The 12714-nt window shown below is 42.2% G+C and overlaps 1 protein-coding gene across 2 annotated transcripts in view; it reads right to left on the minus strand.

Moving 5' to 3' along the window:
• Positions 1–12714, minus strand: part of rev3l (REV3 like, DNA directed polymerase zeta catalytic subunit) — a 262433-nt gene that overhangs the window by 11860 nt on the left and 237859 nt on the right. For both annotated transcript variants that reach the window (XM_069887629.1, XM_069887630.1), the window contains one exon: positions 7248–7494. In XM_069887629.1, the coding sequence (XP_069743730.1) occupies positions 7248–7494 (247 nt within the window). The remainder of the gene's footprint in view (positions 1–7247; positions 7495–12714) is intronic.

Raw genomic sequence — 12714 nt, forward strand, 5'->3', positions numbered from 1 at the left:
CCAATTCCTAAATCATTATGATTCCACATGTTCCACGAGACCATCCAACCACGAGGGACTGATCATAAGTCCATGTACAACATTCACTGTCCAACCCTCAGCAATTATCTTTGCTGATCAAACTCAAATTTGTGAGATAAGGCCTTCCCCACACAAATTCATATTGACTGTCCATAATGTAAATACTTTCTCAATTGTTAATTAATCCTATTCCTAAGAATCCTCTCCAATAATTTCCCTATCATTAATGTAAGGCTCACAGGCCAATAATTTTCTGGTCTTTCCCTGTTGCTGCCTTGAACAAAGGTACAACACTGCTATTCTTCTGGGACCTTGGCTAAAGAGGAGACAAAGGTTGATGTATCTCTGTCAAGACCCTCCCTCAGTATCCTGGGGAAAGAATTATCTTAATGGTTTTCCAGACACCCAACAACTCTTCCTCCTTAATGTCTTAGAATATTAACATACCTCTTCCTCATATCTTTTCCTTTGGTGGATACTGATGCAAAATACTCCTGTGACCTCACTGGAGTTATGGTAAATAGTACCCTCAAAAGTTGATACTCAGGTAGATGGTGTGGTGAAGAAGGCATTTGGAATGTTGGCCTTCATAAATCAGAGTATTGAATTCAAGAGTAGGGAGGTTATGATGAAATTGTACAAGGCATTGGTGAGGCCAAATTTGGAGTACTGTGTACAGTTTTGGTCACCAAATTATAGGAAAGATATAAACAAAATAGAAAGAGTGCAGAGAAGGTTCATGAGAATGTTGACAGGATTTCAAGGTTTGAGTTACAGGGAAAGGTTGTGCAGACTCGGGCTTTTTTTTCTGGAGCGTAGAAGATTGAGGGGGGACTTGATAGAGGTGTTTAAGATTTTAAAAGGGACAGAAAGAGTAAATGTGGATAGGCTTTTTCAATTAAGAGTGGGGGAGATTCAAACTAGAGGGCATGGTTTAAGATTGAAGGAGGAAAATTATAAGGGGGACATGAGGGGAAATTTCTTTACGCAAAGGGTGGTGGGGATGTGGAATCTCCTCCACTCTTAATTGAAAAAGCCTATCCACATTTATTCTTTCTGTCCCTTTAAAAATCTTAAACACCTCTATCAAGTCCCCCCTCAATCTTCTACGCTCCAGAGAAAAAAGCCCGAGTCTGCACAACCTTTCCCTGTAACTCAAACCTTGAAATCCTGTCAACATTCTCGTGAACCTTCTCTGCACTCTTTCTATTTTGTTTATATCTTTCCTATAATTTGGTGACCAAAACTGTACCCAGTACTCCAAATTTGGCCTCACCAATGCCTTGTACAATTTCATCATAACCTCCCTACTCTTGAATTCAATACTCTGATTTATGAAGGCCAACATTCCAAATGCCTTCTTCACCACACCATCTACCTGAGTATCAGCCTTGAGGGTACTATTTACCATAACTCCTAAATCCCTTTGTTGCTCTGCACGTCTCAATAGCTTACCATTTAATGCATATGACCTATTTAAATTTGCCTTTCCAAAATGTAACACCTCACACTTATCTGTATTAAATTCCATCAGCCATTTCTCAGCCCACACCTCCAGCCTTCCTAAATCACATTTTAATCTATGGTAATCTACCTCACTGTCCACAACACCACCAATCTTTGTATCATCCGGAAACTTGCTTAGCCAATTCTCCACCCCTACTTCCAGATCATGAATATATATAACAAACAATAGTGGACCCAGGACCGATCCCTGAGGAACTCCACTAGTCACCGGCCTCCAATTGGACAAACAATTTTCTACCATTACTCTCTGACACCTCCCATCCAACCATTACTGAATCCATTTCACTACCTCCTTATTTATACCTAATGCCTCCAGCTTTTTTCCTAACCTCCTGTAGGGAACTTTGTCAAAAGCTTTACTAAAGTCTAAATAGACAACATCCACAGCTTTCCCTTCATCAAACTTTTTTGTAACGCCCTTGAAAAACTCAATCAGGTTTGTCAAGCATGATCTACCCCTGACAAAACCATGCTGATTACTCCCTATCAATCCCTGTACCTCCAAATATTTGTAAATACCATCCCTCAGAACACTCCATCAGCTTACCCACCACAGACATCATACTCACGGGCCTATAATTCCCAGGTTTACATTTGGACCCTTTCTTAAACAGCAGAACCACATGCACCACCCTCCAATCCTTTGGCACTACTGCCGTGACCAGTGACATCCTAAATATCTCTGTTAATGGCCCCACTATCTGTCCACAAGCCTCCCTGAGTGTCCTTGGGAATATTTTGTCCGGTTCCGGAGATTTATCCACCTTTATCTTTTTCAACACAGCCATCACTACCTCCTCGGTTATCCTTATATGCTTCATGACCTCCCCACTATTTTTCTTTTCTTCAACTGGTTCAATATTTTTTCCCTAGTGAATACCGAGGCATTTAAGGAAAGACTGGATAATTACATGGAGGGGAGAGGATTGGAGGGGTATGGATCAGGTGCTGGTCAGTGGAACTAGGAGGGTGGGGATTTGTTCCGGCATGGACTAGTCGGGCCAAACTGGCCTGTTCTGTGCTGTATATGGTTATATGATGAGCTCTCCAAGATATCCTCTCTAAGTGCAGCTGTGATATTCTCCCTGAGCAGTGATGCAACTCTCTCACTTTTTTAATATTTTGCTGTATCATGTCTGGAATATGTAAACTGTGGAACACATGTCCTCAACATATTGATTTTTAAAAACTCATTCTCTATGAATTTGTTCACCACACATCTATCAGTGCAGTCTGAAAGGAGTTTGTATGTTCTTCCTGTGACCTACATGGGTTTTCTCCAGTTTCCTCCCACCCTCAAAAACAGAGAATTGGTAGGTTAATTGATGTAATTGGACAGCACAGGTTTCATGGGCCGGAAGGATCTTCCACCATGTTAACCATATAACCGTTTACAGCACGGAAACAGGCCTTTCGAGTCCGCACTGGTTCACTTAAACAACCCCACTAGCTCAAACCATCCTGCTCATCGCCCATAACCCTCCAACCCTCACCTCCATGTACATATCCAACCTCTTGAATGACAGAGGGACCCTGCCGCAACTATCTCATTCGGAAGATCATTCCATTCTGCCACCACTCACTGAGTGAAAAAGCCACCTCTAATATTCCTCTTAAATTTTTGCCCCCTTACCCTTAACTCATGCCTTTTAGTTCCAACCTCCCCTGCCCTCAGGGGAAAGAGTCTGTTTTAGTCTCGTCTATCAATTCCTTTCATAATTTTAAAAACCTCTATCAAGTCCCCTCTCAGCATTCTATGTTCCAATAAATAAAGTCCCAGTCTCCTGAATCTCTCCCTGTAATCCAGATGCTGTAAGCCAGGCAACATCCTTGTAAACCCTCTCTGCACCCTCTCCACCTTATCTATATCCCTTCTATAATTTGGAGACCAGAACTGAGCACGTACTCCAAACCTGGCCTCACCAATGTCTCAAACAGCTGCAGCATCACCTCCCAGCTCCTATACTCTATACTATGATTTATGAAGGCCAGCATACCATATGCCTTCTTAACCACCCTGTCTTCATGGGAGTCCACCTTCAGTGAACTCTGTACCATAACACCCAGGTCCCTTTGTTTCTCTGTGTACCTCAATGCACCCCCTCCCCCCCAACCCTTAACTGTATACGTCCTATTCTGGTTATTTTTACCGAAATGCAGCACCTCGCAATTGTCTACATTGAATTCCATCTGCCATCTTTCAGCCCATTCTTCCAAACAAAGCAAATCCTTCTGAACCCAAGAAAACCTTCCTCACAATCCACCGCTCCCCCTATTTTCGTATCATCTGTATATTTGCTTACCCAGTTAACCACACACTCCTCTAATTCACTGATATAAATGATAAACAAGGGACCCAGCACCGATCCCTGAGGCACCCCGCTTGTCACAGGCTTCCAACCTGACAGACAGTTGTCCACCATGACTCTCTGCTGTCTATCCTCCAGCCATCTCTGAACCCATGTCACAATCTCTCTACTAATCCCTAGTGACTGAACTTTCCTCATTAACCAACTATGCGGAACCTTATCAAAAGCCTTACTAAAATCCAAATGGATCACATGAACTGCTCTACCTTCATCCACTTTTTTTTGTCACCTCCTCGAAAAACTCAACAAGATTCGTCAAACATGACTTTCCCTTTACAAACCCATGCTGGGGCCCCTGATCAATCCCTGCCTATCCAGATATGCATATATACTATTGCGAAGAATACCCTCCATAACCTTCCCCACCACCGAAGTCAAACTTACCGGCCGATAATTACTTGGCCTACACCTAATGCCTTTTTTAAACAACGGAACTACATTTGCAACCCTCCAATCTTGCGGTACCACCCCCTTCTCCAGTGATCTTTGAAAAATTACTGTCAGTGCCCCCACTATTTGCTCTCTGACCTCCCTCAAAGTCCTGGGAAAAATCCCATCAGGACTAGGTGACATCCACCTTTATTGACCCTAGAAACTCCAAAACCCTCACTTGACTAATCCCTATCCTCTCCATAACTAAGCCCTTTCCCTCTCTTATCTCATATAGCCCAATGTCCCTTTCCCTTGTGAATACAGACAAGAAAAAATTGTTTAATATCTCTCCCATCTAATACGGTTCCTTACATAGTACACCGGTCCCGTCATCCAGTGGACCTTCCTTTTACTGTTCACGTATCTGTAAAAACCCTTAGGATTTACCTTACTAGCTATAGATTCCTCATATCTTCTTTTTGCCTTTCTAATTTCCCTCTTAAGGTTCTTCCTGCAATCTAACGACCATATATCTCCTCAATCCCTTGTTTTTTGTATTTAGTATAGGCCTCACTCTTGACCAACTTCTTAATTTCTCCAGAAAACTATGGCTCTCTCAAACCTTTAGTCTTCTCCTTTGGCCTGACTGGAATATAAAGATCCTGTACTCTCAAAATCTCACCCCTGAATGCCCCCCAAATTTCCTCTACATCCTTTCCGGCAAAAAGATCAACCCTCACAACTCTCTGCAAATCTAATTTTTCCAAACCTGGCTTTCCTCCATCAAAGACCTTCAACTTTGGACCTGACCTATCTCTTTCCATCATTAAGTTAAAGCTAATGGACCCATGATCACTGGATCCGAAGTTCTCTCCAACGCTCACCTCCGTCACCTTCCCCATTTCATTCCCAAACAACAGATCTAACACTGCTCCCACTCTAGTGGGTGTCTCAACATGCATAAATACTATTCCATCCTGCCCTCTTACTGACTGGGTCTCCCAATCTTTGTTGGGAAAATTGAAATCACCAGCCAACACCACCCTATTCCTACTGCACATCTCACCTATTTCCTTGCACATTTGCTCTTCTAGTTCCCTTTTCCCATTTGGAGGTCGATAATATACCCCTATAATTGTAACCTCACCCTTCTTACTTTTCAGTTCTACACACACTGCCTCCCTCAATGAGCCCTTCAATCTATCTTGCCTCAGCACAGCTGTAATATCCTCCCTGACATGTAATGCCACACCTCCCCTTCTTACTCCATCAACTCTGTCACATCTAAAACAGCGAAATCCATAAATATTTAACTGCAAGTCATAACCCTCCTTCAACCATGTCTCGCTAATGGCCACAACATCATAATGCCACGTGTCAATCCACATCATTCAACTCATTCAACTTCCTTACTACGCTCCTCGCATTGAAATAAATACATCTCAGCGATCTCCCACATCCTAACTTCTGTGTATCCTCCTCTCTATCAACATCTTTTTATTACTTCCAGCTGTTCCTCCCTCAAATCATTCAAAAATGCCTCTTTCCTTTGTCTCTCCCTGCTGTCCTGCCTAACTTGAAATTAAAACAACTGCTCATTTGGTTTCCCCAGTTTAATGTAGATTTGTCCAACCTCCATGACAGTTTTACTACTAATTTAGTGTTATTATGTCCTACTTATAACTGTGGAGGCCCATATACATCTCCCAAGAACACTATCTGTTGCATTCCCATACACGTGTAAAAGTTGATACCGTGCAAAAGGTGACACCCACCTATTTTTGGCCATAAAATCTAGTATTTTCCAAATGTCCCATGTCAAAGTCAAACACCTCTCCCCCACCCCTTATTTTTGGCTGTCTACCTACTGAAGCCTCGACTCCCATCTTTCGCCCAGGCCCTGGACACCCACCCATCTGAGCTCCTGAAGCCCTGACCTTGGATCCTCAACCTGGACGCTCGCCCATCTGAGCTCCTGATGCCCAATCACGGATCCTCGCCTTGGCTGCACAGGGTACACCCTAGCTCTTGACGCCCTAAAATGTTGACTATCTGAGTTCCCAATGCCTCGATCAATGCAGGTACTACTGTCAAAAGTAGTATGCGTGTAATAGTCAAACCCCTAAATTTTACCTTAGGAATTGGACCCCAAAACTCGACTAATACATGATATAGTATATCATGGGTGAGAAGCTGGGAAGGGGCTAAGAGGTGTACATTGATATTTTTCACATCTATCTGCCTCCACTGCTTCCATCTCTTTTCCTGTTCCTGTTTATATTTTTCACTCAAACCACCCCTTCCCAGTAGCATCTCTCCCACCTTCTGTCCAACACCCGATCACCTCTTAGCATTGCGTTGATCGAGGCGTTGGGAACTCAGATAGCTGGAACCAGATGTTGTCAACATTTGGGGCGTCGAGAGCTAGAATGTATGGGCAGCCAAGGCGAGGATCTATGATTGGGCATCAGGAGCTCGGGTAGGCTGGCGACCAAGTTGAGGGTCCGAGGTTGAGGCATCGGGGGCTCGGATAGGTTGGCGGCCAGGGCTCGGTGAGAGACAGCAGTCAGGACTTCAGTGGGTGGGCAGCTAAAAATAAGGGGGGGGGGGGGAGGAGGGGTTTGACTTTCACATGAGACATATAGAAAAAACTTGATTTTTTGGGACAAAAATAGGGGAGAGGAGTTGCATTTTACACTGTATCAACTTTTACATGTGTATACACAGTATTTGGTATCATCCCTTCCTACTTTAGTCTTGTTAAAGGGTCCCAACCCAAGTTAACCGATCAGTTCTGCCGATGACCCGAGTCTCTCCAGCTTATCATAGTTCACTCGAGATTTCAGCATCTGTAGTTTTTAATCTTTCTCTACTAAATTGTTAATGGACACATTGATAAAAACTAAAAAAAAAACAATGCTACTACTTGACATGCTTGAGAAAACCTCAGCTTCTTACCCTGGGAAGCTCATGGTACCAGCTGAAAACGTCCACACCTATCAGAGAGAAAATCCTATTCAGAGGAGGCAGGATCTGCTTGGTGATGTAATAGGTCGCATTTAGCCTCAAGCTGGGATCCTGCAGAACCTCAATGGGTCGTCTGACGAGTTGGATGAGAGGCAACCCTGGTATTCCATACACAATGACGTAAGGGACCCTTTCGCCTACCCTGGGTTCTGCTCGTCGATCATACGATAACATCCTCCTGTTGGCAACAAGATCTGATTAGCAATTTACAAAGCTGTGCAGTACGGAACACAGTATTTCAGCCCACCACATTGATACCAAACATTCTGCTCATCGACACCAATCCCATGTGCCTGTATTATTAGGTCTGCATTACTTGCCTATTCAACTGTCTGTTTAAATATCTCAAACATGGTCATTGTATTTGATTCCTCCACCTCCTCTAGCAGAACATTTCACAAATAAAACAGTATAGAAAAATTTATCCCTCACATCTTTTTAAAAACTTAATCTCACTTTAAACCTCTTGCATTTTGATATCCCTATCGTGGGAAAAGGACTGACTATTCACCTATCTTGGCTTCTTACACTCCAGGGAAGAGGACTCTAGCCTATCCAATCTCTTCCTCCAGGGTTAAATACTGCAGCAAAGCTGGTATTAATATAAGGGCCACCTCACTCCAGCATCAGGATTTATCATTGATGGGATCCTAGTTAACTATATCCAATTTCCAATGTTTACTTCTGCGTTACCTCAGTCGTGGTCAACCACCATAGGGAGCAAATACTTGAGGGCTCCTGCATACAGGTCTCAGCGCCAGATGGTATGTTTATCTGCAGAAGTACACAAATGATGAGGGGTCTGTTTCAAATGCTGTTTCAATGAGACTGCCAGCTCTAAAGCAACCAGCAGATGGCATTGCGTGAAAGCAGCCAACAATCTGCTGGAGGAACTCACCAGGTCGAGGAGTATCAGTGGGAGCAAAAGAAGAAAGAGTCTGGTTCTCTCGCACTGACACTTCCTTCTTTGTGGCTCCAGATTTCAGCAGTCTCCTGTGTGAATTCATGGGTCATACAGCATGGAAACAGGCCCTTCAGCACATGGTGCCCACACTATGCTAAATGGAAGTCCTCCACAGAAAGATAAAGACACATCAGCATCTGTAAGTTTAACTCAGTGGTTACAAAGTTCTCAGAATTTTATAGATTTAATATTGCTTCTAAGAAAAGATGTTGCACATCATAGCTCTTTGCCACAACGAAACACAAACTCGCAGGCCAAACAGCATCAGTGGGAGAAAATGAATGATGGACATTTCGGGCCAAACCCCATAATTGAGACTGGGGATGTGGAGAAGAGGGGAGGGTGGGACAATGCCCTTTTGTGGGATTGGTGAACCAGGTAGAGGTGATGGACAGAGGCAATAGATGGGCAGATGTCAGACAAAGGGAGAGAGGGCAAGAGAAACAAAAGGGTCAGGTGGAGGAAGATGAGTCATTCAGGGTGGAGTGGGTAATAGAAGATAAAGGGTGCCAATGCTGGAAAGTGGCACAAGAGGTTTTTATTCGGAGTCTTCTTTTTCTTTGGCTTGGCTTCGCGGACGAAGATTTATGGAGGGGGTAAAAAGTCCACGTCAGCTGCAGGCTCGTTTGTGGCTGACAAGTCCGATGCGGGACAGGCAGACACGGTTGCAGCGGTTGCAGGGGAAAATTGGTGGGTTGGGGTTGGGTGTTGGGTTTTTCCTCCTTTGTCTTTTGTCAGTGAGGTGGGCTCTGCGGTCTTCTTCAAAGGAGGTTGCTGCCCGCCAAACTGTGAGGCGCCAAGATGCACGGTTTGAGGCGATATCAGCCCACTGGCGGTGGTCAATGTGGCAGGCATCAAGAGATTTCTTTAGGCAGTCCTTGTACCTCTTCTTTGGTGCACCTCTGTCACGGTGGCCAGTGGAGAGCTCGCCATATAACACGATCTTGGGAAGGCGATGGTCCTCCATTCTGGAGACGTGACCATTCAAAAATGTACAGGGTCAAAAAAAGAAGGAAAGACGCCGGAAGAGAAAGGAGAAGGTCATCTGCATGAAGAGGCAGGGACCCGCTGTGGACAGCTCCCCGAGGTTAGTGGAGATCCCGCAGGGTTGCGACCTCCCGACCGCGGGACTGCAAAAATGGCTCATTGAGCCAAACAGAAGTGTGCAATGCGCACACCAAGGAAAAGGAAAACACTGATGGGAGGGGGGCCCAGCTGTGGAGTGAACTTACACAGGGCGACCAGCTGAGAGATGCCCGACAGCAGGGCTCTCAGCTGGAAGAAGAGGAAAGCAACGGGAAAGGGAGTGATAAGAAAGAAAAACAGCAACAGGAAGCCCAACAGATAACTCGCCCAGAAGAAGAGGACCAACAACAAGAAGCTATGCAAAAAAACACCCAACCAACTGAGGCAAGCAGCTCAACAAGAAAGTCAGAAGAGACGCAGATACAAGAAAGAGAAGTAGAAGACACAAACCCAAGAGCAGACACAGAAGAAGAAGAAGAAGACCAAGCTCTGCACAGAGGAATAGAAGGTAAAATAGTCGGACAGTATATAGATTAAAAAAAATTTTAAGAACAAATGAAAGCATTAAAAGAATGGTTGACATTAGAATTTAGTGAAATGAAAAGTACAGAAGAAAAAGTGAGTAGAATAGAGCTGGTCATGACAGAAATAGGGAAAAGATTAGAAAATGTGGAAGAACGAGAAATGGCTGTAGAAATGGAAGTGAATGACTTAAAAAGAAAATTAGAAGACAGTGGAAAAAAAAGTTAAAGAAACACAAGAGTTGTTACCTCAGAATATTGATATAATGGAAAACTATAGCAGGCGAAACAACATAAAGATAGTGGGCCTAAAGGAAGATGAAGAAGGCACAAATATGAAAGAATTTATAAAAGAATGGATCCCAAAAGTCCTGGGAATGTCAGAAATACAGGAAGGAATGGAAATAGGAAGGGCACACAGAACACAAGCCCCGAAACCACACTCACAACAAAAACCAAGATTTTAGTAGAATTTATGAGATACACAAGAGAAAATATATTAAAGAGGGCAAGGAATAACATTAGAGAAGACAAAAAACCAATGGAGAGGGTCAAAAAATTTTTTTTTATCCAGACATAAGTTTTGAACTCCTAAAGAGGAAGAAGTTTAACGCAGCAAAATTGATCCTAAGGAAAAAAGGCTATAAATTTATGTTAAGATATCCAGCTGTGCTTAAAATATTTATCCTGGGGAAGCAAAACAGACTGTTCTTGGATCTGGAGAAAGCACAAGAATTTGCAGAACGCCTGCAGGGCAGAAAAAGAGATGAAGAGATGTAGCAAGAACGAAGAACGATGACAAATTACAAGATGTAAAAATAATGTATAAGTTAGAACTAAAGAAGGGAAAGAAAAGGGAAGGAAGCGTGAGGGAGGAGAAAAAGAGAAGAAAAGAGGGGGAGCTTTGTTTAAATGTGAAGATAAAAGTATTTTCTGGAGGGGGGGTTGGGTGGGAGAGAATAACAGTCACTGCGAAATCAGTTGACGCTTGCGAGCGGGTTCGCAATCCGAATGGAGAGGGGAGTTGTGGTTGCCCGGCAAGGGACAAGGGGCGACTCAGAGAGGGAGGGGGACACTTGGGGTTAAGGGAATTTTAGATGTGGAAGTTGTTGAAGTATTTTATGTTTTATAAGTGTTGTCATACATTGAGTTCAAAAATGGAAAACTGAGAGATGAAAATGGGGAAAGGTGGTGGTGAGGAAGCGGAAATGAGGTATAAACAGAGTATGAGATGGCCATGTTGAACTATATGACTATAAATATTAATGGAATACATAACCAAATCAAAAGGAACAGGCTATTAAATTTACTGAAAAAAGAAAAAATAGATATAGCATTCGTGCAGGAAACGCATCTAACTGAAGTGGAACATAATAAATTAAGGAGAGACTGGGTAGGGCACGTAACGGCAGCATCATATAATTCAAAAGCTAGAGGTGTAGCTATATCAATCAATAATAATGTACCAATCAAAATAGAAGAGGAAATAATAGATCCAGCACAGAGGTATGTCATGATAAAGTGTCAGATATATTCAGAATTTTGGAATTTGGTCAATATATATGCACCTAATGAAAAAGATCAAAAGTTTATGCAAGATATTTTTTTGAAGATTGTAGATTCGCAGGGGAATATATTGATAGGAAGGGATTTTATCCTTAATTTGGACCCAAAGGTGGATAAAACTGGATAAAATACTAGCAAAAAGAACAAAGTAGCCACATTTATGGTTAAATCAATGCAGGAAATGCAACTTTTGGATATATAGAGGAGGCAACACCCAAAGGAGAAGGAATACTCATATTATTCGAGTAGACATAAAACATACTCATGGATTGACCTGTTCCTGTTGTCAGCCCATATCCAAGGGAAAGTTAGGAAAACGGAATATAAAGCTAGATTGTTATCTGATCATTCACCTCTGTTATTAGCAACAGAACAGGAGGACATCCCACCAAGAACATATAGATGGAGGTTAAACTCCATGCTACTTAAAAGGCAGGAATTTAGAGAGTTTATTGAAAGCCAAATTAAAATGTATTTTGAAATAAATATGGAATCAGTGAAAGACAAATTTATATTATGGGATGCAATGAAAGCCTTCATTAGAGGGCAGATAATATGTTATGTAACTAAGATGAAGAAGGACTACAATTGGGAAATAGAACAGCTGGAAAGGGAAATAGTAAGTACAGAAAAAGAACTAGCAACAAGGGAAGATACAACAAAAAGAGAATTGGCAGACAAAAAATTAAAATACGAAACATTACAAATGTATAAGGTGGAGAAGAACATAATGAAAATAAAGCAGAAGTATTACGAGCTAGGAGAAAAAAATGCACAAAATACTAGCCTGGCAACTTAAAACAGAACAAGCTAAAAGAACTGTATTGGCATCAAGGAAAAAGGACAAACAAATTATATATAATCCAATGGAGATTAATGAAAACTTTAAGGAATTCTATGAACAATTATACCAAACTGAGAACCAAGGGAAAGAAGACAAAATAGATGAGTTTTTAGCTAAAAGTGAACTACCAAAATTGCAAGAAGAGGAGCAAACCAAATTGATAAAACCATTTGAAACAGAGGAAGTACAGGATATATTTAAAAAGCTCCGGAAAAATAAAACGCCTGGAGAGGATGGACTCCCAATAGAATTCTATAAAACATTTAAAGAGTTATTGATTCCTCCTCTCCTGGAAGTAATGAACCAGACAGAAGAAACACAAAACTTGCCAGATTCATATAAAACAGAAATAATTACTGTAATACCAAAGACGGGGAAAGATCCACTAACACCAGCATCATAGAGACCAATATCTCTACTTAATTCAGGTTATAAGATAACAGCAAAATTATTAGCAAACAGATTGGCCGAATGTGT

This window comes from Narcine bancroftii, chromosome 6 (assembly GCF_036971445.1).
Source record: "Narcine bancroftii isolate sNarBan1 chromosome 6, sNarBan1.hap1, whole genome shotgun sequence".
In the NCBI taxonomy this organism is placed as follows: Eukaryota; Metazoa; Chordata; class Chondrichthyes; order Torpediniformes; family Narcinidae; genus Narcine; species Narcine bancroftii.